At 44.9% G+C, this 27,324-nt stretch overlaps 1 protein-coding gene and 1 pseudogene across 3 annotated transcripts in view; one reads left to right on the plus strand and one right to left on the minus strand.

Moving 5' to 3' along the window:
* Nucleotides 1–27,324, minus strand: part of Mcm3ap (minichromosome maintenance complex component 3 associated protein) — a 51,318-nt gene that overhangs the window by 20,137 nt on the left and 3,857 nt on the right. For 2 of the 3 annotated variants that reach the window (XM_076558612.1, XM_076558613.1), the window contains exons 4-18: nucleotides 25,633–25,711; nucleotides 25,337–25,481; nucleotides 22,161–22,354; nucleotides 20,764–20,903; nucleotides 19,902–20,099; nucleotides 19,333–19,601; nucleotides 17,530–17,692; nucleotides 12,331–12,491; nucleotides 11,155–11,396; nucleotides 10,635–10,834; nucleotides 9,882–9,982; nucleotides 9,378–9,509; nucleotides 8,782–8,895; nucleotides 5,901–6,053; nucleotides 2,289–2,486 (exon numbers count right to left, since the gene is read on the minus strand). In XM_076558612.1, the coding sequence (XP_076414727.1) occupies nucleotides 2,289–2,486; nucleotides 5,901–6,053; nucleotides 8,782–8,895; nucleotides 9,378–9,509; nucleotides 9,882–9,982; nucleotides 10,635–10,834; nucleotides 11,155–11,396; nucleotides 12,331–12,491; nucleotides 17,530–17,692; nucleotides 19,333–19,601; nucleotides 19,902–20,099; nucleotides 20,764–20,903; nucleotides 22,161–22,354; nucleotides 25,337–25,481; nucleotides 25,633–25,711 (2,489 nt within the window). The remainder of the gene's footprint in view (nucleotides 1–2,288; nucleotides 2,487–5,900; nucleotides 6,054–8,781; nucleotides 8,896–9,377; nucleotides 9,510–9,881; nucleotides 9,983–10,634; nucleotides 10,835–11,154; nucleotides 11,397–12,330; nucleotides 12,492–17,529; nucleotides 17,693–19,332; nucleotides 19,602–19,901; nucleotides 20,100–20,763; nucleotides 20,904–22,160; nucleotides 22,355–25,336; nucleotides 25,482–25,632; nucleotides 25,712–27,324) is intronic. The other variant, XM_076558611.1, reaches the window with a different exon arrangement.
* LOC102909289 (small ribosomal subunit protein eS24 pseudogene) lies at nucleotides 13,214–13,624 on the plus strand (annotated as a pseudogene).

Below are 27,324 nucleotides of genomic sequence, written 5' to 3' on the forward strand. Positions count from 1 at the left end.
AAAATCTACTGTACAAAAAATTAAAAATAAATAGTATTTACTGATGTTTCTGAGTGAAAAGTAACTGTCAATGTTTCCTGGTGGAGAGCATTTAGACTCTGATAAACTAACAGGTCATACAAACCCACCAAATATCTGATGAACTATTCACAGTGAGCTGGCTATGGGAAACAGACAAAAGTCCTACTATTCTAGAACATGCTCTCATGGGAGAGAAGAGCCTCTGTGATGGCTAGTGTAGTTCACAGAACATGCCTATAGGCTGGGAATGGTGGTGCACTCCTTTAATCCTAGCACTTGAGAGGCAGAGCAGGTGGATCTTTGAGTTGGAGGCCAGCCAGGACTACATACACAGTGAGACCTTATCTCAAAAAACCAAACCAAACCAAATCAAAACACAGAACATGCCAACACAGTGGGCAACATAGCACATGAGGAAGAACCATGACTGGAGCTGCTGTCTCATTCCAGTGGCCACAGAAAATATAACATGAGCAAAGATTTGAAGAACTGAAGGCATAACAACTTCTGGGGGGCAGCAGAAAGTGGGGATAGCCATGATACAGCTCCGCCAAGCCTGGCAAGTTTGGAAAGAGCAGTGGAGGGTGGCTAAGAGGCAGTGTTTAGGGGGCTAGAATGCTGCCTCAGTGGTTAAGAGCATATACTGCTCTTGCAAAGGACCTAATTTCAAAGGCGGCTCACAACCATCTGCAACTCCAGCTCCAAGGGGCTCTGACACGTTTGGCCTCTGTGCACACTTGCATTCAAGTACACACACAGAGACATACACATAATTGAAAACAATAGAAGTAATATTTTTTTAAAAAATCTTCAAAGTGGGGGTAGGGTCTAGCTCAAGGTACAGAGACTTAGAAAGCATCATGGAACATTAACAAGAGGTGATACAATCAATGGGGTATATCAGAGGACCCCTTTATTATGGGTGGAGGAAGCTGGCTTCTAGCCATAATCTAGGGAAAGGCTATGGCAGAAAGAGAGACCTGGTTTGACCCGAGGTACATTCCAAGGACGGAACTACAGGAGGGTGGACCTGAGAAACAAAATCAAGCTTAGGATTATGACCAGCAAAGGTGGGTACCAGGCTTGCTTTTAATCTTAGTACTCAGGAGGCAGAGGTAGGTGGGTCTCTATGAGTTTGAGGCCAGCCTGGTCTACAGAGTGAGTTCTAGGACAGCCAGGGCTACACAGAGAGACCTTGTCTTGAAAAACTAAAACAAAAGAACAGAGGGCAAAGTTAAGAAGGCTGGTAATACCAATGAAGACTGAAGCTGAGAAGAAAAACCAGGATTGGGAAGGAATTCACAAGAAACAATGACTTCAGGAAGCCAGACCATGTGTCAGAGCAGCCATGGGTCAGAGTAAAGACCCTAATCCCTGACTGTTCAGAGTATGTGCCTGACTATCTTCCCCATTTACATACAGCACACAGAGATGACCATGGAACCTGATGAACCAGATGAAACCTTAGAAGGAAATGATGCTCAGAGAGAAAGAACATCCTGTGGTGACCAGAGGAAGAAGAACCAGATCCCATCCAGACAGTGCCTATGGCACCTCCACACTGTCTCCCTAGGGCCTGCCCACTGGGAGGCAGGACGGCTTTGACAGCCCCTAGCAAAAGGTGACATCGACACTGGGTCTGAAGAGGAACACCAAGCCCAAGATAGCTATGACTGGACAATTAATTTGGAGCTGAGGAACTGGACTGCTCAGGAACTGGGAGGAGCGGCAGGGAGGGCCTGGCTGAGGGAGACAAAGAAAAAAGGACACTGCCACAGAAGAATACAGAAGGTGGACTATGAAGGAAGCACAGCGAGAACAGTGTCTAGAAGCAGAAAGTTAGGGTAGACCTAGAAATCACTGATTTGAGCTGGGCGGTGGTGGCGCACACCTTTAATCCCAGCACTCGAGAGGCACATCTCTGTGAGTTCGAGGCCAGGCTGGACTACATACAGAGTAAGTTCCAGGAAAGGTGCAAAGCTACACAGAGAAACCCTGTCTCGGAAAAAAAAGAAAGAAATCACTGATTTGATCTGAGTATACCAATGGAACCTGAGTCTTTCAAGGTCATGCCAGACTTGAGCCTCCTTTCCTATTGGTGGACAAGTCACACATTCCCAACTGTGGGAAACACAACCCTCAAGATGCCTTCCTATGTCTGTCCTTCCTTTCTGGTTCCATCCATCTTCATCCACAAATACATCAGTCTAACTCATGCTGAAACTAATGGGGTGCAGAGTCCCAAGGACATGACGCTGAGCACTGACCTGGTACAGGAGATGCCTACTTTCCCTGCATGGCCCAGGTCCAAGAGGCCCTTGGCCAGGTTCTCCTCAGCAATGGGGCACTCTGCACTGGGCACTAGTGCCTGCAGTCGGTCATTCATGTCCACACAGCATGGTGCTGCTGGGAAGGCCCGCATCTGACGCCGGAGTTTCTTCCGGGCTGCAACAGCTTCCCTCCACCTATAGACAAACCAGCACAGAGTTACTGGATGGGGTGTGTAAGGCTCATTCCATGGGGGAAAATGCAAAGTCCGTTATAATAACATGGAAACGTGGTTTTTGTCTGTTATATTTTTTTACATTGATTTAATTTTCATGTGTACGAGCATTTTGCCTGTGTACATGTATGTGCTCCTTGTGTATGACTGTGGACAGTTGGGAGCCACCATGTGGGGGCTGGGAATGGAATCCAGATCTTCTGCAAGAACAGCAAATGTTCTTAAGCACCAAGCCATCTCTCCAGCCTGGAAATGTAGTTTAACAATCTATTTTTTTTTTTTCAGCAAGAGTGCTTAAAATGAAAATTAATTTCAATTAAAATGTAGGCACGATAAAAAAAAAAAAAAAAAAAAAAAAAAAAAAAAAAAAAAAAAAAAGCCGTGAGCACTGAAACTGCCAGAATTAAGATACTGACTTATCTCTAAAAGCTAATTTGGATACAAATTTAATATATAGTGACCCCTTAGCCCAGCAAACAGGAATGTATCTACCAACAACATGCATGTGAACAGACGTGTAAAATGTTGATACAAAGGAAGTCACTAGAGCCCCATCACAGCCGCAGAGAGCCATGTGAGAGTCAACAGAGGACCAGTCACTTACGACACCAATACTCCCACCTGCACAATGCACCACTACCAACAGTGACTGGGGGAGCTTGACATGCTACCAAGGTTGGGCCTCCACCTTTTATCAGGCAGAATAAAGACTTGGATCGTTGCTGGCTGCCAAGAAGTCTCCAGCCGGGTGAGTGGCGGTTACTTCTGGGGAAGGGACAGGCTCTGGCCTGGGAGCTCTTCTCCTCATGTGGTCCTCTTTATGCTGTTGCCGTCAAGGACACTAGCATTTACTTTAAATTTCACTGTACAATGAGTCACCCGGCAACATACGTAACACCTAAATGATGAGGTTAAGTAACAAACACACAGGTGCTTCTGTGCTGCTGGGCCACAGCCTTAAATGACGACCTCTTCTGTCCCCACCAAAGCTCATTCTTCTCGTTGGGGTCACTACAACAGATCTGGGGTACTATACTCTGCTTAGTTTGAATATAGTCTATTTGTATATATGTCTTCATAAACTGATGATTTTCTGCTATCAAGAGACTCAAAGTTAATAGCTAGACTTAATTTTTTTTTACTTTATGACACTTCAAAAATGGTATGAGTTCAGTAAAAAAAAAAAAGGAAGTTCAGATTTAATTTCCTATTTCTTAAACTTTTTCTATTTTTAATCCTTTTTCACCCAAGAAATTTTTATGTAATCCCTTGTACATAATAGGTAAATGAAATGGTTATACAAATCAACCATTTACTGATAATAAATTATAAAGAAATTTACTTTAAACAACTCTTTATTATATATATTTCTACCATGAAAGCAAATTTTCATACTAAGGACACAGATATGCTTGTCTGTCTAACACAATACAACCCAAAGTTATACCAACTCGATAAAAGCTGCAGGATAATGATAAGAATATATTAAGACTCTGGAGCTTTTTTATGGGCTGGAGAGATGGCTCGGCAGTTAAGAGCACCAGCTGCTCTTCAGAAGATCCAGGTTCAATTCCCAGCACCCACATGGCAGCTCCCAACTGTCTGCAAGTGACTCAGTTTCAAGAGAACCAAGGCCTTCCTTTGACCTTTTCCAGACTGTTCATGCAGACGTGACGTGCGCGCGCGCGCACCTACACACACACACACACACACACACACACACACATGCACACACACAGACACACACAGACACACACACACAGACACACGCAGGCCAAAGACCCACACCCAGAAAAGAAGAAATAATCTTTAAACTGTTTTCTCTCTGTAACAGAAAGCTCTGTACAGTAAAGGCACTGCAAGGCCTAACATGTAACAGTCCTGAGTCTCAGACAGTCTCACTGGCCCGAGAGCATGGCAGTGCAAATACACGCTCTGTGCTCAAAACCGAACCTGCAGTGAGGTGTCCCAGGCAAAGGGGCGTGCTGCCCAATTCACCTCAGATTTATTACACATTTGGTTCAAATGTTTTTGTCATGGCCCATTCAGAAACCTTTTGACTACTGCCATTATTTTATTTTTTGCAGCCCTCATGGTCAGGTATACAACCCCATACTTAAGAAGTTTGCCCTAGACTAGTGACAGCTTTACAATGCTTTCTCAGCATCATTAGAAAATCCTGTACAACTAGCTACTGCCCAGTTAGCCGAAAGCAAACACCCAACACTGTAGCGTGTGTTACATTGCTGAATAGTAAATGCGCTTTTGTTCTGACATCCCAACCAGTTTCCCCTCCCCCCTCTCTTTCCAGTTCCTTCTCCCACCTCTCCCCACCCCTGTAAATGCATTTTCAATTTACCGTGAATTTATCATGCGGTAACCCATCATAACAAATATCAGTGCTGGGGGCTGGAGAGTTAGTGCTATGGTTAAGAGTACTTGTTGCTCTTGCAGAGGACTCAGGTTCCATTCCTAGCACCATGACAGTTCCCAACTGTCTGTAACTCTAGTTCCAGAAGATGTGACACCTCTTCTGACCTCCTTGGGTACCAGGCATGCATGTGGTGCACAGACATACACGCAGACAAAACACTCATATACATAAAAAATAATAAATCTAAAACCTAAGTGTTTCGTTTTTTGTTTTTTCCTAGACAGGGTTTTTCTGTGTAGCCTTGGCTGTCCTGAAACTCGCTCTGTAGACCAGACTGACCTCAAACTCAGAGATCCACCTGCCTTTTACTTAAGGGTGCTGGGATTTAAAGGTGTGCTCCACTATTGCCTGGCAAGTGTTTTTTGTTTTTTGGTTTTTTTTAAAGAGAGTATCAGTACTTAGGTTTGGGAGATGCATCCATGATTTATTTGTTTAACATATTCACAGACATTTTCCTGTGTCTAGTACAGGCAATCAACATCAAGTATTGTATAAATATCCGTTCAAATACGACAGTCACCCTTACCCTAATCAAATGCCTTGAGAACATAAGACACGCACCTATGACCAACTGTTTCTGAAAGTCTAAGCCTACTTCAGATACTCATTCTTTTTTTTTAAAGATTTATTTATTTATTGTTTGTTTGTTTGTTTGTTTAGTACAGCATGTATGACTGCAGGCCAGAAGAGGGCACCAGATCTCATTATAGATGGTTGTGAGCCACCATGTGGTTGCTGGGAGTTGAACTCAGGATCTCTGGAAGAGCAGGCAGTGCTCTTAACCTCTGAGCCATCTCTCCAGCCCCAGATACTCATTCTTTACAGAATACGCTGTGAGCCTTTCATCACAGGTTAATGGAATTGACGGCTCACAGATACTGACCCTGATACAAGACTTCCATGGATGTGGGTAGCTAACTTCTGTAAGAACAAAGAACTCACCGTTGCAGGTACTTGCAGAAGCACTGAAGTTCCTGGAGAGTCTCTTTTGCAGCCTGGAAAATTTCCTCAGCAAGAAACAAATCCACCAGGTGGGCACAGATGGCTTCACAACAGCGGGCTGCGCGGACCTTTTGGTCTGTCTCTACTGCACTCCTGGAATACAGAGCAATTATCATAGACGCTGCTGCACCAAGGCTTACTGAAACTTAAGGGCTTGCTTTAAAAATGCAAGTGTCTAGGCTGGGAATGTGGTAGAGCATCTCTCCTGGTTAGTTTCTCAATTGAGAAAATGCCTCCATCAGATTGCCCATAGGCAAGTGTGTAGAACATTCCCTTGGTTAATGATTGATGTTGAGAGCCCAGCCAAATGGAGTTGGTGCCATTTGGCTGGGACATGTGGGACACATATTCCTAGAGTGTATAAGAAAATAGGCTGATCAAACAAGGAGAACAAGCCAATAAGCAGCACTCCTCCATGGCTTCTGTGTCAATTCCTGCCTATAGGTTCCTGCCTTGAGTTCCTGTCCTGACTTCCTCAGTAATGAACTGTGATGTAGCAGTGGAAGCCAAATAAACCCTTTCCTGCCCAGACTGCTTTCACTCACAGAAACCCAACTAAGGCAGCATCTGCCTAGCATGTGCAAGACCCTTGTTTTGACTGATGTACCCACTCCAAAAGAGCTGGAGTCTATTTTTATATGGAAATATAATTAGCATGTCCACTATAAGAGGAAGTTTAAGACTTTTATTTTTACATAAAAGTAGACATCTGAAAAGGAAAGTAAAAAGAAAACTATCATACAGGGTGTCGGATCAAGTTCAAATAGGCCACTGTTACAATTGGGAAATAAACCTTTAACCCATCAAGGTATGGTAGCCTACACAAAAGTTCCTAATGCCCAGGAACCTGAGGTGAGAGCACCACCTGAACCCAGTAGTTGAACTAGCATTAGTAACAAAGCAAGAGCTTACACTCCAAGCCTACACACATACTCTATTTAATTCAGTAGGGAGGGGGATTCCAGTGTGCCACAGGTACAAGTGGAGGTTACAGGACAACTTCTGGAAGTCACTTCTCTTATTCCACTATGTAGGTTCTGGAGATTGAATTCAGGTCACCAAGCTTGGCAACAAGTGCCTTTGAATTTTAAATGACCACTGAGACCATCCAAAGTCTCATCAGCAATATAAGGTGTCTACAATTAGATGTACCTTACAGACACCCTAAACACTAGTGGCTCTAGGAATAGATTCCCTCAGATAAATCACTCCCTCAGACGTTTCTCTTTTTTAAAGACAGAGTCTCACTAGCTAACCCCAGCTGACCTAGAATCTGCTGTGTAGCCCAAGCTGCCCTCAAACCTATGATTCTCCTACCTCAGCCTCACAAGTACTGGGATGACAAGCATGTACCACTGTAGTGAGACATAAAAAGAAGACAATGTTAAATGATGCATGTGTGTATGCCACATGTATGTGGGTACCTGCAGAGGCCAGAAAAGGGTGTCAAGTCCCTGGAGCTGGAGTTACGAGTGACTGTGAGCATCTGATGTAGATACAGGGAACTAAACATGGGTCCTCTGGAAGAACAGCAAGCAATCTTAACCACTGAGACATCTCTCTGGCCCCAAAAAGCAATTTTTAATTAAAAAAATTCAATCTAGCAAGACAACACAAAAACTATCAAGCCCATACGTCACAAAATTGAAGTAAGCTTAAATAGAGAAGACTCACTTTCAGTAACTCATCCCTGTGGTGCTAGAGACAGTTGAGGACTAACCTAAACTCTAAGACAGCGGAAACCGTGGGCACTTCCCTCACTGTCATCAAGCCCTTGGTTTTTATCTATCCTAACATTTCTTCCTGGGATTGAAAATGAACCTCCTCGCTGGGCATGGTGGCACACACCGTTAATTACAGCACTTGGGAGGCAGAGGCAGGTGACTTTCTCCAAGTTTGAGGCTACCTTGGTCTACAAAATGAGTTCTAGGCCAACCAGGACAACATAGTGAGACCCTGTCTCAAAACAAAAACAAACAAACAAAACAACCCAACATACTAAATTAATCCCAGTACATGGGAGGGTGATGTAGAAGAATAACCACAAGTTCAAGGCCAACATGGGCTACACAGTGAGTGCCAGACTATTCTGGGCTACTAAGTGTGACCCTGCCTCAAAGAACAGACATACTTGCCATCATTTCGTGAAATCTCTTCCTTCTAGTAACTAGAGAAACAGGATCCCAACTAACAAGAATAGAAAGAGCCATCAGCTGAAAATACACCACCTCTGGGTGGGCTCCCACCTCCTGGGAGCTGTAATGTACGCTGTGGTCCACCACCTTCATGCTATCTCAGGGAAACATAAGCACAGGGAAAGCTTTTCCTTTACAACCGGCATCCTTTCCTTCCTGAAGCTCAACAGTAAAATGATTAAAACTCTTAGGTGAAAAGTCCAAAGAAATCTTAACATATACAAGTAGAAAGGTTCTCTTACTTGGAAAATAATAGCATACAGCCTGGTATAGAAGGGATTCTACTAGTAAATTTACTAACGGACACAGCCCATGCCTTATGCAGGGTCCACGATAAGGAGACTGAAACAGAGGGCCTCTCTATTAGAACAGCATATTACATTTGGCTATCTAAAAGATAAGCTTCTCATGGGGCATGGTAGTGCATGCATTTAATGCCAGCACTTGGGAGGCCAGACAGATGGAGCTCTGCAAGTCTGAGGCCAAGGCCAGCCTGTCTACAGGACAGACAGGGCTACGAAAAGTAACCCTGATATATATACACACACCACAACCGGCTTGGCCATGGTGCCTCCTTCCTCCTACCCCACTCCTGGCACTCAGGAGGACCCCAGCACGTCACTCACTTTAACTCCTGAGAGCAGGTCTCCCACACACACTCCGTCACCATGAGCTCTGTCAGCTCTGCAGCCAGGCCCTCGCTCAGCTGAGTTAACACCAGTTCTCTCTCTTGCTTCAACCTATGGGCAAAAGAAAAAAAGCACAAAGGTAATACTTAAGAATAAAAATAAATGAGGGCCCGAGAGATGGTCATGGTTAAGAAGGCACAGTGCTCTTGCAGAGGACCTGAGTTCATGTCCCAACACCCACATGGAACTGTTCACAACTGCCTGTAACTACAGCTCCAGGTACCTGACACCATCTTCTGCCCTCCTCAGGAACCCGCATTCACATACATATGCCATCCACCTCCCGACAGACAGACACACAGACAGACAGACAGACACACACACACACACACACACACACACACACACACACACACACACACACACACACACACTAGCTTTCTCTTAGTCAAATCAAATCATGAGGGTGCTGAATGGCTCATGGGTCAGATAGTGAATGGCCAGTCACACAGTGAATAGCAAGAGGGGTATCACAGGTGAGGGCTGGTACAAACTGACCTCCGTGCCCAGCTACAGGAACAGGACACACCCACCTTTCCTCTTCAGCCTGTCGCTTTTCTTCCTCTCTTCTCTGCCTTTCCATGGATACTTCTTCAGCAGCAACATGTCTCAAAATGCCTGTGGTTGCAGCTGTTATCAGATCCTCCACGGCAGCATTAGAAACACTTAACAAAACAAAGCAGAAGGCATTCAAACTCAGAAAAAAGTAAGCCACCGCCAGAAGGAAGGAAGGAAGGAAGGAAGGAAGGAAGGAAGGAAGGAAGGAAGGAAGGAAGGAAGGAAGGAAGGAAGGAAGGAAGGAAGGAAGGAAGGAAGGAAGGTGGGTGAGGGAGCAAGAGAAACTACATCCGCCTGGAGAATACAGGAAACATTTAGGTCTTGGAGAGGTGCGAAGCCCTTGCACTTGGCACTGTGGATCTTAAGCACACAGAACTGGGTCTTGCTGATGAATGAGAACAGCTTATAAGGAAGGGCAAGGCTGTCCCCAGAGATCAAACAACAGCCGAGCGAGACAGCTGCATGTCGGGTCCACTCACCCCAGAGCTGCGGCTACATAGGCCGCCCCAGCAGAGCCGACTTCCTCACAGTCCACCTGAAGAGCCTCCTGGATGAGCTCGTCCACCACCTGCACCAGGTCCTAAGGAGAGGCCAGCACAGGAGTTGGACCAGGTTGTCTGCCAAGGCAGACATCTTGGGAGAAGCCTTCTTAGTGGACATTTGTGAAAGTTTTTCAGTTTTCCTGGTAAAGCACGGGGACCTTAGTGCGGGGTCTTCAGGAAGACCTCCGAACAACAGAAAGGCGCCTTCCAGAGGGGCTAGGGCAAGCCTACTCATGACTGCCCTGTGGGTGCCACAATAGCACCGTTAGACATCATTTCCAGGTCACATCAAAATCCTCAATTTCTGTGACCTTTAGGCTTTCCCTCAAGACTCCCCGGTCCTCCAGTAGGTCTAGTCACTTGTGCAGCACCCTCTGTCCACAGGCACAAAGCAGTGCTGTGACCCCACAGGCCCTGGTCAGCTCAGCCACTGGTGTCACACACGAGCAAGTACTCAGCAACCAGCAGAGACATGCCGGGTTCAGCCCGGCATTGTGGCAGGAGGCACTGGGTGCAGTTCTGACCGCTATGATGAGGACAGGGTCTCTGCAGCCACCCCGAAGGAATGGCCGTACGTCTGCCACCTCCCCGCACCTGCCGGATTCTGGCTCCTATCCAGTGAGGCCAGGTAACACAGCCCCCTCACACAAATGTCTAGACTTCACGGCGCGTTACTGCAGAAGACCCTACCGATTCAGAGTACACAGGTGCAGGCTTTGGAGGCAGCAGCTCAGGCTGCATGGAGGACTGGAAAAGGCCGGGTGCCACAACTGGGGCCAGTGGTGGGCCGTGAAGCACTGGTGTGGATGAGGGTGCAGGAGGAGGCTGTGGGAGGAGAGTCAACGGTGGCACATCTACCTCGGCTTCATACTCCTCTCTTCTCCCGCCACCTAGAAAGAAAACACGCCGGTGCTTGTTACCAGAACCACAGAACTACAATCTCTACGAAAGGGCCAGAGCTATCCAAACCCTAAGGAGGGCACTGCCCTCTTGACAACCATCCTAAGGGTATATGGCAGAGGATGATACATGCTTTGTGTGGAAACTGTATCATGGTGTCATAAACACTAACAAGGGCGTCAAAACTCCGAACCCAGGCAAAGTGAGAGCTATCTAAGCATCTGGCCAAGAGCCAGGACTCCAAACCCTTAACAGAATCTTCTGGTAACAGGGAGACTTCAAGAGGGAAAATGCACTAGAGTTCACTCACCTGCTGTGTCTGCACCGGATCTCTGAGTGCTGATGGGCAGCTCCGTAGCCAGGCTCTCTCCAACGTATTTATTCTGGGAGTTAAAGCTGCACACAGGTGTATGGCGAGGTACAGGAGGCAGTGGCCCTCCATTCACAACTTCTCCAACTGACACAGTCAGCTTTTGGGCAATAAACACTGACTTCCAGGACTTGGATAATCCCTCTGGTTCCAAGAATGCCGACCGATTCAGCTCAACACAGCTACCCAGACCAGGAAGAGCCCACAGGGAGAAGTCAGCAGGGAAAGAAGACAGCTATGCCTCCCCAAACCCAGCTACTGGATCCCCTGATTAGAGCAAGACTGGACAGATATGAGAAGAGAAAGCTTCCAGCCTTGGGGAATCACCGGACCCAGGACATTAACAGCTATGTGTGGAATGACACAAACCAGTGTGCTCCTCTTTCAGTGATGGCAGCCCACTCAGTCAAAGTCACACGACTTCCCTGAGGACAGAACTAGAAAGAGGAAACACAACCAAATGTCCAGTGCAATGGTGCCATTATTTGGAAAACAGTTTGTGAGCATCAAGGGCATCCAAGCCCTGATTACAGGTACAGAGTACCTTGACACAGCCTACTGGACTCCCAGCTCTGCTGCCAGGGGTGCAGGGGTCGAACAGGGGTGGGCAAAGGCAATCTTCAAAGAGCAGAGGAGAAAGTCCCAACCTTTATCTTTAGGTTCTCTGCTAACTGATGAAAAGCAATGATTTGGGAATAAAAAAGAACTTGGTCTGGTTCATTTTATTCTCAAATCCCTGGCTGCGTACACATTTAATCATACCACTTGGGAGGCAGATCTCTGTGAGTCTGAGGCCAGCCTGGTCTACATAGCAAGTTTCAGGCCAGCCAGGACTACATAGCAAGACCCTATCTCAAACAAAACAAAACAAAAACAAAAGAATGAACTTGGTCTGGACCCATGTGTGCCTCGGGAATATTCCCTAGGTTCACAGTAGGGAAGCAGTACACAAAATAGGCCTTCTCAAAGGCCCAACAAGTAGTCCTTTAACAGAATTTTAAAAAAGTAGCGTGTGTGTGTGTGTGTGTGTGTGTGTGTGTGTGTGTGTGTGTGTGTGTGTGTGTGATGGGGGCGGGGCAGAAGAGACATGTGCACAGGTGCAGTCTCAGCTCTTACCCATCAGCTACAGTGAGGCCATGGTAATTGAGGAAGTTGGTTGCCTCTTCACAATCTCTGAACAACAGCATGCGTACAACACCATCCAGGGGGAAGACAGTAGAGCGTTGTGTGCTCACAGTGTATGCAACATTGAGTGCTCGGAGGGCGTCCTTACGGATCTGAAAGAAGCCATGGCAATGTAAGCTCAGAGGGAAACCCAGCAGGCCGCACAGTCACGAGCTCCTGCTACAGCTCAGTCCTATTTCCCTATCTAGGCACCTAGAGCTCACCCTCATCTCTCAGTACTCATATTCCCTCAGACGGCCTTTCTTCCCTACTGTACATAATTACTACTAAATATACTTTATGCATTACCATCTTTAGCTCTGGTTTCTTCCCTAGCACATCAGTAGTGCAGAAATAGGAATTTTGTTGGTTTTGTTCCCATTGTACTCTGAACATTAAGAATACAGTCAGGCAGAAGGGCCAGACACTGGTGGTGCACACCTTTAGTACCAACACTTGGGAGGCAGAAGCAGGTGGATTTCTGTGAGTTCAATGCCAACCTGGTCTACAGATCGAGTTCCAAGGCAGCCACAGCTACACACAAAGAAACCCTGTCTCGAAACACCATTATTTAAAGTTGCCTACAGCAGTCAACATTATAGTAACATTACTCATTTAAAAAATAATAACAGCCAGGCAGTGGTGGTGCACGCCTTTAATCCCAGAACTCAGGAGGCAGAGCCAGGTGGATCTCTGTTAGAGGCCCGCCAGTCTACAGAACGAGATCCAGGACGGGCACCAAAGCTACACAGAGAAACCCTGTCTAGAAAAAAACAAAATAAAATAAAAAATAATAACTACTCTCTGCCTCCTTGGCTGCTCGAGGACCACCACCATGAATGACACAGTAATGATCAGGACCAGGAAGTTAATGGCGAACCAACTGCTTCAGAGGAAACAAACGGTCACTGATGTCCTTCCCAGGGGGAAGGAAGAGCTAGCCAAAGTGTACAAAACGACACCAGATATCACCACCACATTTGGATTCAAAACATGTGGGCAGTGGAAAGACTTTGGCTTGATATATGATTCTCTGAATTATGTAAAGAAGCTTGAGCCTATACACAGACTTGAGAGACACGGCCCTTATGAGAAGAAAAGGACCTCCAGAAAACAGGGAGGAACCCAAGAAGATGAGGAAGGTCAGGGGGGCTGCAAAGGCCAATGGTGGTGCTGGCAAAAAGTGACCTAGACTCAGCAACAGAAGTGGAGATTCTGCAATGACTTGATCTGCTGTGACGGTGCAAATTTCTAAGGAGAGGACAAATAAACTGCAAAAAATTTGAAAAGAAAAAATTCAGTTAAAAAAAAAATAGTAACTGTAAGTTCCACTTGACAAATGCACAGAATTCCCTAAGAGGTAGGTCATTAGTAATGTTTTCATTTGTCCCAGAATTTCGGCTGTGTTGGTGACAGTCAGATCTAACAACAGCAAGCAAACTGGTCCAAGACTCCCTGCTGGAGCTAGAGTGTAGACATGTAGACAATGGAACAAGATCAAGTGCTTGTGACTTCAGCCACTGGATGTTTAACAGAGATACCAAAAGCACACACTGGAGAAAAGAAAGCATCTTTAACAAATGGTGTTGAGGAAACTGCATGTCCATGTGCAAAAGAATGAAATTAGACTTGTCACTATCACCTTACACACACACACACAAAAAAAACAACAACAACAAAAAAAAAAAAAAAACAAAAAACCTAGCTCCAGCTTGATCAAAGACCTAAATGTGAAACCTGAAACGGCTAGAATAAAACATAGGCAGTACCCTACGTGACAGTGATGTAGGAAAGGACATTCTGAACAGGACTCCATCTGCCCAAGAATTAAGGCCAACAACTGACAAGTGGAACTTCATCAAACTAAAAGCTAAAAAAACAATCAACAGGATGGAGAGGAAGCCACAGAATGGGAGGGCATCTTCGACAGTCATACATCTGACAGAGGATGAATATCCAGAATACACAAAGAACTCAGAAACAAAGAATCAAAAGCAACAACAAAAAAATGACCCATTAAAAAAATGGGCCTGGAACATGAACAGAGAGTTCTCAAGCGAAAAAAAAAAAAAAATATGGCTAAGAAATATCTCAAGAAATGTTCATCATTCCTAGCAATTAGGGAAATGCAAATCGAAACAACTTTGAGATTTCATCTTTCCCTAGTCAGAATGGCCAAGATCAACAAAGTAACTAACAATAAATACTGGAGGAAATGTGGAGGGGAGGAACTGTCATTCACTGTTGGTGAGGTTGCGGGTTGGTCCAGACACTATGGAAATCAGTGTGGAGAAGTCTCAAAAATAAACCTACCATATGCCCAAAGACTTGACATTCTACTCCACAGATACTTATTCAGCCACGTTCATTACTAACCTATTCACAATAGCTAAGAAAAAGAAACAACCTAAATTTCCTTCAACTTGCAAATGGATAATGAAAATGTGATATATATACACTACAGAATACCATTAAGCTATAAAGGAAAATGAAATTAAGAACTCTGCAGGCAAATGGAGGAAACTAGAAAAGATCATACTGAGTGAGGTAACCCAGACTCAGAAAGACAAGCATTGCATGTTTTCTCTCATCTGAGGAGCCTGGCTCCAAATCTTCAGGTGTGAGTACACAGCCCATAGTAACCACAGAAACCAGCAAAGCAAACGAGAGCATTGCAGGAGTAGGGTGTGCAGGAGCAATAGGGAGGGGAATGGCCGGGTACAGGTATAGATGGGAGAAAAGGAGGAGAATGGGAACTCTACTTAGTGAGGAGGGAAGAAAGAGCAAATAACAATAAAAATGTCTGGAAAAGTTGTAAGGAATCCAACTATCAACTATCTACCTAAAAATACCTGTAACAGCAGCTGGAGAGATGGCTCAGCAGTTTAGAGCATTGGCTGCTCTTCCAGAGTACCCAGGTTTGGTTCCCAGTACTCATGTTGCAACTCACAAACTCCAGTTCCAGGGGATCTGACCCCATTCTGCCCTCCATGAGCACTACATGCCCATGGTACACAGACATACATGTATGCAAATACTCACACACTTAAAATACAAAAAGAAGTAAATCTTTAAAAAAACAAAAAAACAAAAACTTGGCAGAGAGGTGAACATCTTTAATCCCAGCACTTAGAAGGCAGTGGCAGATGGATCTCTGTGAGTTCAAGGCCAGCCTGGTCTACATAGAGAGGTCCAGGACAGCCAGAGCTACATAGAGACCCTACTTCAATAAATAAATAGATAAATAAATAAATATTTATTTAACAAAAGTAGAAATACCTATAATACACTTAAGTTAGTATATAAACAAACATATATAGCTTAAGTAAAAATTTCCCATCTGAGCTTACAATGTTCCCTCCAAGAACCAAAGAGCACAATAGAAATGTCAGCACCAGGCATGAAAAGCCCTTCTGGGAGTTGTTGGTCAGGGTTTTCCAAGAGACTCCCAAAACATTACAAGTTATTGCTATTGCCCTTGGTTGCTCTCCAGAGGTGGAAGGTTAATTCCCTACTGCTGAAAACACCATGCAGTTTAGACACAGGGCCCAGAGGCCTGAGCTGAAACTGACCTGAATGCTTCTTCCCTGAGAACTAGCTTTCATAGTACCAGAAGGCGCCCTGCAAGCTTCCAAAAGCAACCAACAGTCCTACTCAGCTATGACACATATGAACCAATAACCCTAGGGCAGCAGTGGCACACACACCTTGGTGGTAACCAACAGCTCTCTAATTTGACCTAAGGCCGGCTCAGTCAGAGAGAAATCATGCCTGGTACAGGAAACCTAGCCAACTACCTAGGGCTAGTAGTCATGGGTCTTGGAGGAGAACCCGTAACTGCTGCCTTACTAAAATTTGTCCTGTGTAGTCCTTACCCCTCATCGAGGACACTTCTCTTTGCAGCAGACAGAGACAATTATAGAAAACCACAACCAATCAAAATGCAAAGTTGTTGAGTCCAGTCCCAAGGGGTCATCTACAATACCACTCCCACACTCAGGGAACATTGTGGAAGAAGGGGCAGAAAGATTGTAAAAGCCAAAGGAATGGGGAGTTCGTCACAAGATTGTGTATACTACAGACAGCAGAAGCTACATCCATGAAGTCTCCCCAACATGACTATTATACATGAGCTGAACAAGGACAATAGATACACTAATGTGAACAGGGAAAAGCCAAGGAGGCCTCAACCCTACACAAAGAACTACAGGCAACTAAAGAATGCTGAGAGTGGGAAGAAATCGTCTTCCTCAAGAAGAGCACACCAACTGATTATCTAATACCAATGATCAGTCCTAAAAAACGTATAGACAAGTAAGATTACCCAGACTGAGCAGGCTGTCCTTATATTTAGGAGTGTGTGTGTGTCTAGACAATAGCCTCCAGACAGGCCCTCTCCTATCAGCAGAGGCCAAGCAGAATCACTCCATGGCCAACTGAAACAGTATGTTCATGGGCAGGGCACACTGGGGAAGAGTCGCAGTACCCATTATTTCTCACTGTGCCAATACCTGTAGAAGACTAAGCTGGCCCTCTACCAGAATCTTCAAGCCAATTCAAAGAGCTGGAGCTAACAAACTGACTGGAACTAAGACCAAGAACTTATAAGAAACTCCTTAATTTAAAAAATAAAATAAAGCGGTCTTCTGAATGCCTTTGTAGTCCCAAGGCAAAGCACAGAACAGAGTGGAAAAACAGGACTCGGATATTTACTGAAATGAACTCAGCATCAGCAGCCTAACACTCAAAAACGGTTGGGTGGTTTTGTGTTTTCCAAACAATCTCCCTGGGTTATCCTGGCTTTCTCTCAAAATTTTTATTAATACCAACAATTTCAAAGTTAAGGATTTTGTACACTATAGGATTTGTGGTTTGGGGTTGGTTTTCATGAAGACGATAGTGTTGAACTCAACCTGTCATTAAAAGATCTCTGTGAGCCAGAGAACTATTCCCATTGCATGGTCGCTCTTAGTGGAGATCTATGGTAGCCCATCATCCATGGTTAAACCAGAAACACCCTGCTGGGCTGTGACAGGCTCCATGAGTTGACTGCTGCCTGCCCATTTGGAAGAGTACAGGAAAAGAGAAGCATGTCAACACCTCAACAGTTACTGCTTTTGTTCCTATGTTGCTAGCAGTGGTTCCACTCACCTGATTAAAGTAACAGTGTAACAGGCACGCGTTCAGGTAAGATGCAGACTGGACCAGTTTGAAAAATCTCACGAAATTATTACTGTTCAATGCAGCAAAAGCCTGGACAGCAAACTTCACCTCGGGGGAGTTCCTAACATCAGGGTGGAACTGCTGAACTTCCCTGTAAGTTAAGGAGGCACAAGCGTTAGAATGGTGATTTAAGTCGCTCTGATCAAACAGCTAGATTTCAGCAATACCGAGACGGGGAGTCTGAATGGTGACAACCACCGAAATCTAAGTCCCATAATCAGAGCTGCCACTCATACACTCAACTGACACACCCGGGTCCTCCTTCCTCTATCTTTCTTCCTCTTTTCTTTTTGAGATAGAATCTTATGTATCCCAGATGGGCTCCAAATTCACTCTGCAGCCAAAGATGACCTTAAACTTCAGATAGGATTACAGGTGTGGTTTTAAGAGCTTTTCTTTAAAAAGATAATAAACTGTGAGGCTGGAGAGATGGCTCAGAGGTTAAAATCACTTGCTATTCTTGCAAAGGACCCAAGTTTGGTTCCCAGCACCCAAGTCAGGTGGCTCTCAACTGCCTGTAACTTCAGCTCCAGGATATTTGACATCCTCCTCTAGTCTCTACAGGAACCTGCATTCACATGCATATGCTTACACATAGACACACACTATACACAATTAAAAATAATAATAAACAAAGATCTTAAAAAGATGATAAACAGCTGGGTATGGTGGATGCACCTTTAATCCCAGCACTTAGGAGGCAGATCTGAGTTCAAGCCTGGTATACGGAGCGAGTTCCTGGACAGCCAGCACTACAGAGAAACCCTGTCTTGAAATAATGAAAAAAAAAAAAAAAAAAAGCCGGGTGGCGGTGGCGGCACACGCCTTTAATCCCAGCACTCGGGAGGCAGAGGCAGGCGGATCTCTTGTGAGTTAGAGGCCAGCCTGGGCTACAGAGTGAGTTCCAAGACAGCCAGAAATAGAGAGAAACCCAGTCTCAAAAAACAGCTGCCCTCCCCGATCAATTTTTTTAACTGCATTATTCAAACTGGGTACAAATGTTTGTCATATATGAAGAGACTACCAGGCAATTTCTATAACTTGTTATCTGCTGTAAAGCTTAAATCAACCATATATATAGGCCTATAACAACAGGTTCCTGGAGAAAATATTAACCAAAAAAAAAAAAAATTGCAGTTAAGCATGGCAGTGCACAGATATAATCCCAGCACTCAGAAGGCAGAGGCAAGAAATCTCAAATTTGAGGCCAATTTGGGTCACACCCCACAGTGAGATTATGTCAAAAGGAAGAGAGAGGAAATAAAGGAGGGCAGGAGGAAGAGGGGAGAGAGGGGAAAAACACAAAACAACTGATTTCAATATAAAAAAGGGATTTTTGCAACTAAAAGAAGGCAGTGGTTACCAGAGTTTAGCTTACCAAACATGGGTGCAGACAAATCTACAGTTTTTCTTTCTTATCTAAAGGTCTACTGAAATATCAACCCAGCATTTCAAATTCTCTCACTCCTGGAACTTATCCAGTTTGATTTCATTTAACTTCCCTTCTAACTGAACTGCTAAGGACACTAAGGGGACTTCCTACCTCCATGTCCTAGTCTCCCAGCTGTGTCACCGAGAGGGTCCCTCTCAGAATGAACGTGAAGGGATTGATTACACACGGCATGCTGGTCTCAGTCCATGCTGGCACTCATTTACCCCTGGCTCAGTGTGGCAACTGCACCATGGACTTTCTAATACATCAAAGCCCAACTTCTGAATCTGAAAACGCACCTCAAAATGTCTCCTTTGTTGAGATTGAGCAGGACATTGTAGCCCTGGAACTCAGCTTCACTGGCACAGAAAACACCCTTGTTCCTCAGGTCCTGGTACATCTCCTTCAGACTCTGTAGACACTTGGTCATGTTCTCATTGTTGATCTTGGCATCGAAGGAGGACATGGGCTCCTCACACATGAAGTGGGCACAATGGATATGAAACCGTGTACACTTCTCGATCAGAGACACCGTCAGGGGATCACAGAGGTGCTGCTGTGTGATGTCCTGTTCAGATTAGAGGGGAGGATTACATATGCATACATGCACTGATCACTACACACAAGCCACATACACACACAAACCAAAAGTTTTTAACAAGTCAACTTTGTTAAAAAATTATGCTGATGAGTAATTCAACATTTCAACTTGAGACTAACCCATGTAACACAATCAAATACAGTTTGTAATGGCTCAAATAAAATTATATTGTTTCAGACAAAAATAACTGTGTAAAACAAAAAGTTAAAAATTCAACTTGTGAATATACATGGATTTCCCAGTCATTTGACTGGAGGGAGACCATACCTTCCGTATACCCCGAGTGCGGTTCCACACGAAGTCATACCAGTCCCGAAGGCTGCCTTCCTTTTGGTCCATGATCTGGGTCACCAGGTAGTCCATGGTCCTGCTGAGAACTGCTGAGGGCCTCAGCTCATGCGGCAGGGGCTCCTCCTGATCTGCAGAGGACCGACTGTACTCCTTCACGGCTGCTGCATGGTCCACCTGGGGGCAAGGAGTGGGGACAAACTGGTTCATGGCAGGTTTTTTGACCTTAAAATGCAGGAGGAAATCACATACACACCCACATGAGATCAATGCTTGGGAATATAGTTTTTAAATGAAAATGCTCTGTTAAAGGTGACAAATTTTAAGGATAATATAAATCCAGGCAAATATAACAAGGAGTCCAGAGTATCACAGGAGCAGGAATGTGTGAAGACCCATCTGCCTACCCCAAAGCACAGACATAGCAGGTAAAGGGGCTTCAAGGAACAGAACACATCTCAAGGTCCACATTAAAAACAAAAATAGTGCCTCTTGGCAGTGGCACATGCCTTCAATCCCAGCACTTGGAAGCCTGGTCACAGAATGAGTTCCAGGACAACCAAGACCATATAGAGGGACCTGTCTCAAAAAACAAAATCAGAAACAAGCAGAAAATAAGAGACCCAGCGAGATAGCTCAGTATGGGTAAGGGCACTTGATGACCTGAGTTCAATCTTCAGACCCCACATAGTGAGAGAACCAATTCCTCTAAGTTATCCTCTTATACACATTGTGGCACACATGCACAAGCGCACACATACCATTTACAGAGTAATACATATATTTTTAAAAATCAAAACAATGAAAAAAAATGACAAAGCTCATTAGGACACAGCCCTACCTGGTCAGTCCCTGGGACCACTTCAAACACGCTTAGCTGGCTCCGGGTCTCCCGCAAGTACCGCTCCTTCTCAGGACACATATCAGGGCACGTTCCAACAAATGCCCTTGCTTTGTCCAGATCAGTCCTCTTCACCCGAGCTAAAGATAGCAAGCCAAAGGCAACAGTATATGTACCATATGAGTACTAAGAATTCACCAAAGTGTAGTTCCATAAAAGGAAAAAAGAAAACAAACACACACACTGCCTATAACCCAGCACTCAGGAGGCTGAGGCAAGAGATTCTGCGGCCAGCCTGGACCACGTGAGTTCAGAATAGCACCCACATGGCACCTCACAACTGTCTGTGACTCCAGTTCAAGGGGACCTGGCCTTCTTGGGCATGAGGCACACAAGTGATATATAGCCATACATGTAGGCAAAGCACTCATACACATAAAATAAAAACTAATTTAAAAAATTTTAAAAACAGACTGGGCATGCCATCACTTTCACTTAAAGGTATGTGCTCTGCCAGCATTCTGTAATTCTTATCGCGGCCTCAGTAGTAAAACAGGAAATTAATCAAAGAATAAATTTGTGGGCTGGACATCAGTGGCACACATCTTTAATCCCAGCATTTGGGAAGCAAAGGCAGATGGATCTCCATGAGTTTGAGGACAGCCAGGGGCTACATAGTAAGACTATATCTCAAAATAAATATATAAAATTTAAAAATTAAAAGAACTGTCAAATACAAATATTCAAAATATACCAGTATTCTAAGATTGTCTCAGTATTCAGAATTATATAATGTAAGTTAGCTGGGTGCCCACCTGAGTAAGTATACCATTATTTTTACCAACAGAATGAAAAGTTTTGAAGGAAACTGGACAACATACCATATACACATTTTAGTTATGCTTTTAAAAACTGCAATAATTAGTATAAGTTTATTTGATTTTTTTTGTTTTTGCTTTTGTGACAGGGCACCACTACACAGCTCAGGCTACCTTGGAACTCACTGTGCAGACCAGAATGTCCTGCCTCTGCCTCCAGAGGGCTGGAGTTGCAGAACAGTACAATCATCCCAGGTTCTGGGAAGGCAGATATGTGCGACACAGCCAGGCTTTCCTTGTAATAAGTGTGCTAGATATTTTTATGTCAACTTGACACAAACAAAAGTCATTGAAAGGAGGGAACCTCAATTAAGAAAATGCCTCCACAAAAATCAGGCTCTAGGCAAGACTGTAGAACATTTTCTTAATTAGTGATTAATGGGGGAGGGTCCAGCCCATTGTGGGCAGTGCCAACCCTGGGCTGGTGGTCCTGGGTTCTATTAAAAAGCAGGCTGAATAAGCCATCGGGAATAAGCCAGTAAACAGCACTCCTCCATGGCCTCTGCATCAGCTCCATACCTTGCCGCATGATTCGGTCTCTCTGGTCCAGAAGGCGGTACTTCTCCTCAGACGTCTCAGCCACAGTCCCTATCAGGATGCTAAGAGATGACACACATGAAGAACCAAGGCCCTCGGGGCCCTCAGATCCAGAGTCAAAAGGGTCTGCCTCAAACTGGTGGATCTTTAGAAGGCTTGGTTTCTTCACTGGAGAGCTACAGAGAAAGCAACACATTCATGGCCCCTGTATCATTTCCACTTCTGAATCTTTCAAGACTTTTTGGTCCTCTAAAGCTAAGAAAATACAGCATCAAAACCAAAGAAGCCAGCCAGGCACAGTGGCACATGACTTTAATCCCAGTACTAGGGAGGCAGATTCAAGGGGGATTTCTAGGAGTTTGATGCCACCCTGTCTATATAATGAGTTCTAGGACAATCAAAGCTGCAGGTAAGACCCTGTCTCAACTCTCCTTCCCTCAAATAAAACAAAATAAACAAAACAAGGAAACAAAACCTAAACAAAGTTGGTGATGAGATTTCTTTCATTTTTAATTAAAATAAAAAAATAAAGCTGTTGCTCCAACAACTTAAGCTGACACAGGATTGCTTGAGCCGGTAATCTGAGGTTAGGCTGAGCAACTAGCCAGACTCTAAGAAAGGGGGGGGGGGGCAGTGCTGTGAACAAAGATGTTAGATTTATTGGCTCTTTATAATTCTGAAGTATTTCATACTTAAAAAAAATGAGACAAGGGATTAGAAATGTAACTCAGGTTGGGAGAGTGCTTGCCCAGCATGCAGAGCCCTGGGTTCAAGCCTCAGCACTTATGTATTGGGTGTGACGGTACATGCCTATAGTCCCATTACTGAGTAAGTGGAAGCAGGAGATAAGGGGAGTCCAAAGTCATCTTCCACTATACAATGAATAATAGGACAGTCTGGTGTAGGTGAGACCCTGTATCAAAAAGGGGGTAGGTGGGACAGGAAAAATGCAACAGGGGACCCAGGCTAGTCTGAAAGAGATAAGACCGTGTCTCAAAAAAAAGAGGGGAAGGGTGCCGAGAGATGGCTCAGTGGTTAAGAGCATTTGCCGCTCTTACAGGGGACCCAAGTTTGGTTCCCAGCACTCACACAGTGGCTAACAATTGTCTGGTAACTCTAAATTCCAGAGGGTCTGATACCCTCTTCTGGCCACCTCCAGCACTGAATACATGTGTCATAAACACAGATAAAACATGTACACATGTATACAAGCAATTAAAAACTAAAGCTAGAGATGTCTATTTTGTGGATTTTAAATGGGTGGTGCAGAGCCCTGCCCAGATCGAGCATTTCTTCCTGTGGTGAAGTTAGGAGGCTTTTATTGCACTTTTCAGATACTGCCCTTTAGGTGACGGAGAACCCACTGGCAGTACACTCCCATGCTCTGAAAAATGGCTCTGACCCCATCTGCTCTGTCACCCATTCACAGTTAACTAATGCATTTTATTCTGGTCACTAACAGCCATGAGGGGCAGGGTGATTCTAGACAAGGACCTGCTAAGAACTAAGTGGCTGTAAATGGGGTCAAACCTGCATGCTCACTCAGCACCAAGTTCCCAATAGCAGCTTCTATTCTATGGAATTTGACGCCCTCTTCTGACCTCTACAGGCTCCAGGCATGGACATGGTAAATAAACTTCAAACCCATAAAAATAAGAAAGGTAGGCCGGGTGGTAGCAAGGCAGATCTCTGTGAGTTCGAGGCCAGCCTGGGCTACCAAGTGAGTTCCAGGAAAGGCGCAAAGCTACACAGAGAAACCCTGTCTCAGAAAAAAAAAAGAAAGAAAGGTAGACAAAGTAATGAGCAAAAGCAGGCCAACAACTAAGCTGTGGACTACAAACCAGAATGTGAGAAAAAAAAAAAAAAAAAAAAAAGGTACTGGCCAAAAGACTAAGAGGATTAAAAGAGACCTGTCAAAGCAGGTCCGTGTGAAAGAGGGTGTCCTGTATCTCAGACCACCTAGGGGATATGCTTCAGGGAAAGAGTTCCTTAGACAAACAAAAAGGCTATGCTGACTGAGAAACAACCAAGCCTGTACCAAGTGCCAGGGCACCACAGTCCAAAGGAAACCATCTCCTGAGATAAGCTGGGCTACCTGAACTCATGCAGAAACCATCACAAGTGATTAGTAGGGATGCGTACTTTTACAGCCAGTTAGACTTTTTTTTTTTTTGAAACACAATCTCACATAACCCAGGCTGGCCATCAACCTCCAGACTCAACCTCCTAAGTGCTAGAACTACAAATATACAGCCAGCGGTGGTGGCGCACGCCTTCAATCCCAGCACTCGGGAGGCAGAGGCAGGCGGGTCTCTGTGAGTTCGAGGCCAGACTGGAGTACAGAGTGAGTTCCAGGACAGGCAGGGCTACACAGAGAAACCCTGTCTCAAAAAAAAAAAACCAGCCAACCAACCAAACAAACAAACAAATACACACTACCACAACCAGTTCAATTGGACATATAAAAGGGAAAGTTATCACGTGTGCATTTACATGCCAGGGGTGTGGGACTGAAAGAGACAGGAGAGGAGACATGAGGATAACTTGAATAGGGCACCACATTCTATGCTCCCCATGGAGTGGGTGGCCCTGTACAGACAGAGTCTCTGTTGTGCTAAGTGGTGTATATACACACGTAGACACAGGCATAAAATAAAAAGAAGTAATTTCTGCTTGTTTTTTGAGACAGGGTTTCTCTTTGTAGTCCTGCCTATCCTGGAACTCACTCTGTACACCAGGCTGGCCTTGAACTCCAAAATCCACCTGCCTCAGCCTCCTGAATGCTGGGACTAAAGGCATGCACTGATTCCACCCAGCTAGATATTTTTTTTAAGTAAAGGACTAAGACAGAAATAGTAGCTTTGTGATAAGGCTTTCCCTGAGAAAATCTGTTTGAAGTTAGGCCTGCACCAAAGAGGGCTTTCTCAAAATCCTAGCTCCTGGGGAATATCAGAATAAAACAGAATCGCCCCTGAAGCTGGCAACTGCTCAGCTTGGCTATCCCCGAACCATCCCTCTGACCATGCTCACTGTCGGGGATGGGATTCAAAAGCAGCTCTTCCTGTCCCTGCCCATGGCCCCTCGGTGCCTACTTGAATGTCAAAGCTCTCCCCGACTTCTCTTCTCTTTCACGAGTCATTAAGAAAGGTAAGTCCCACCTTTTATTCAGCAGGCTGCCGGTTGCAGGCCTCACTATGGGCTTGCCAAGAGGGGAATGCTGAAAGGGGGGGTCCTCTATGCCTTGGCTGGCTTCACCGTCACCAAGCTTCTTCTCCTTCAGGGAAAACGGTTTTTTGCTGGGGCCTGAAGACACAAGGGTCAGAACAAGGTTTAGAGAAACAACTATGAGATGTGGGATGCAGTTGGAGCTAGCCACTGCGCTGGAGAACACACACTTGAACATCAAGGGCCTGCACAGAGCATCGGACCATGGAAACAATAACTGAAAACTCACTTATTTTCTTCTTGTGCCAAAAGATAACTACGTCCTTATGCAGACCTTTCCCCTTCTTCCTAGCCAGGGCTGCAGATGCCTGAAAAACAGTTTACAATCACCAAATATGAGGTCACGTGGAGACCAGAGAAAATGTAAGTGAAAACTCAAATGCTGCAAAGAGAACAGACTACTTTAAAAAAAAAAAAAAAAAAAAAAAGGCCGAAGGAGGGTCAGCAAGATGGCTGAGCAGGTAAAGGTACTTACTTGCCTCCATGCCACAAGACTGGAATTCAATCTCCTGGACCCACATAGTGGAAAGAATGGACCTCCGAAAACTGGTTCCCTGACCTCCACATGCACTCGCCATAGCACACTAATGCCCCCTGCCCCACCCCCATACACACACAGAAGAGAGAATGTAAATGTTAAGGGCTAGAGAGATGGCCCAGGGTTCAGAGTGCCTGCTGCTCCGCTCTTCTGGAGGGCCCAAGTTGGGTTCCCAACACTATCAGATGGCTCATAACTACCTGTAATTCCAGCTCCCAAGAGATCCAACCCCCTCCCTCTTCTGGCTTCCTTGGGCATACTCACAGACACATAAACACAAAATTTAAAAAAAAAAAAAAAAAAAAAAAGGCTAGGTGTGGTGGCGCACACCTTCATTCCAGCACTCAAAGCAGAGGCAGGTGGATCTCTATGTGAGGCCAGCCTGGTGTACAGAGTGAGTTCCAGGATAGCCAAGGATACACAGAGAAACCCTGTCTTTAAAAAAAAAAAAAGGTTTAAGGTCACCCTCAGCAATTTTGAGGCCAGCCTTGACTACATGTACATGAGATTGTCTCAAAAACAACAGTAATTAAAATATATGCACAGATACACATAACATTTTATTATTTTAAGGTGTTATTTTTATTTTATGAACACGAATGTTTTGCCTGCATGTATACAGGTGAATAGTTTGTATGCAGTACCTGAGGAGGCCAGAAGAGGGCACTGGATCTACTAGAACTGGAGTTGTGAGCCACCATTTGGGTGGTGTCAACTGAACCCCGGCCACTATAAGAGCAGCAAGTGCTCTTAACCACTGAGCCAGTTGTCTGGCCTCAAATATACCACTTTTCAAAATGTGGATCATAAGATATAGCAACTCTGTGCCCAAGGGGGTAAAAACTATACCCCACCCCCACCCCCCCAAAAAAATTACAGCAGGGATGCAAACAGATGCCAATACACCAATCATTCACAGCAGCCCATTTTTTTTTTTTTTTTGGTTTTTCGAGACAGGGTTTCTCTGTGTAGCTTTGCGCCTCTCCTGGGACTCACTTGGTAGTCCAGGCTGGCCTCGAACTCACAGAGATCCGCCTGGCTCTGCCTCCCGAGTGCTGGGATTAAAGGCGTGCGCCACCACCGCCCGGCCAACAGCAGCCCATTTTTAACAACAAAAGAATATATTAACAAAATGTGGGCAACAGAACAGTATTCACCCATCAAAAGGAATCAAGTTCTCATCCATACTACAATATGGATGAACATGCCAAGTGAAATAAGCTATAAAAAAGAAAAGTTGTATGATTCCACATACATGAAATACCTAGAAGAGGCTGTTATTGTTAGTTTTTGCCTGGAGCAATGGATCAGTGGTTCTAAGCACTGGCTGCTCTTCCAGAATCAATTCCCAGCACCCATATGGCAGTTTACAACCATCTGTAA

The sequence above is a fragment of the Peromyscus maniculatus genome, chromosome 21, assembly GCF_049852395.1.
Source record: "Peromyscus maniculatus bairdii isolate BWxNUB_F1_BW_parent chromosome 21, HU_Pman_BW_mat_3.1, whole genome shotgun sequence".
Classification (NCBI taxonomy): domain Eukaryota; kingdom Metazoa; phylum Chordata; class Mammalia; order Rodentia; family Cricetidae; genus Peromyscus; species Peromyscus maniculatus.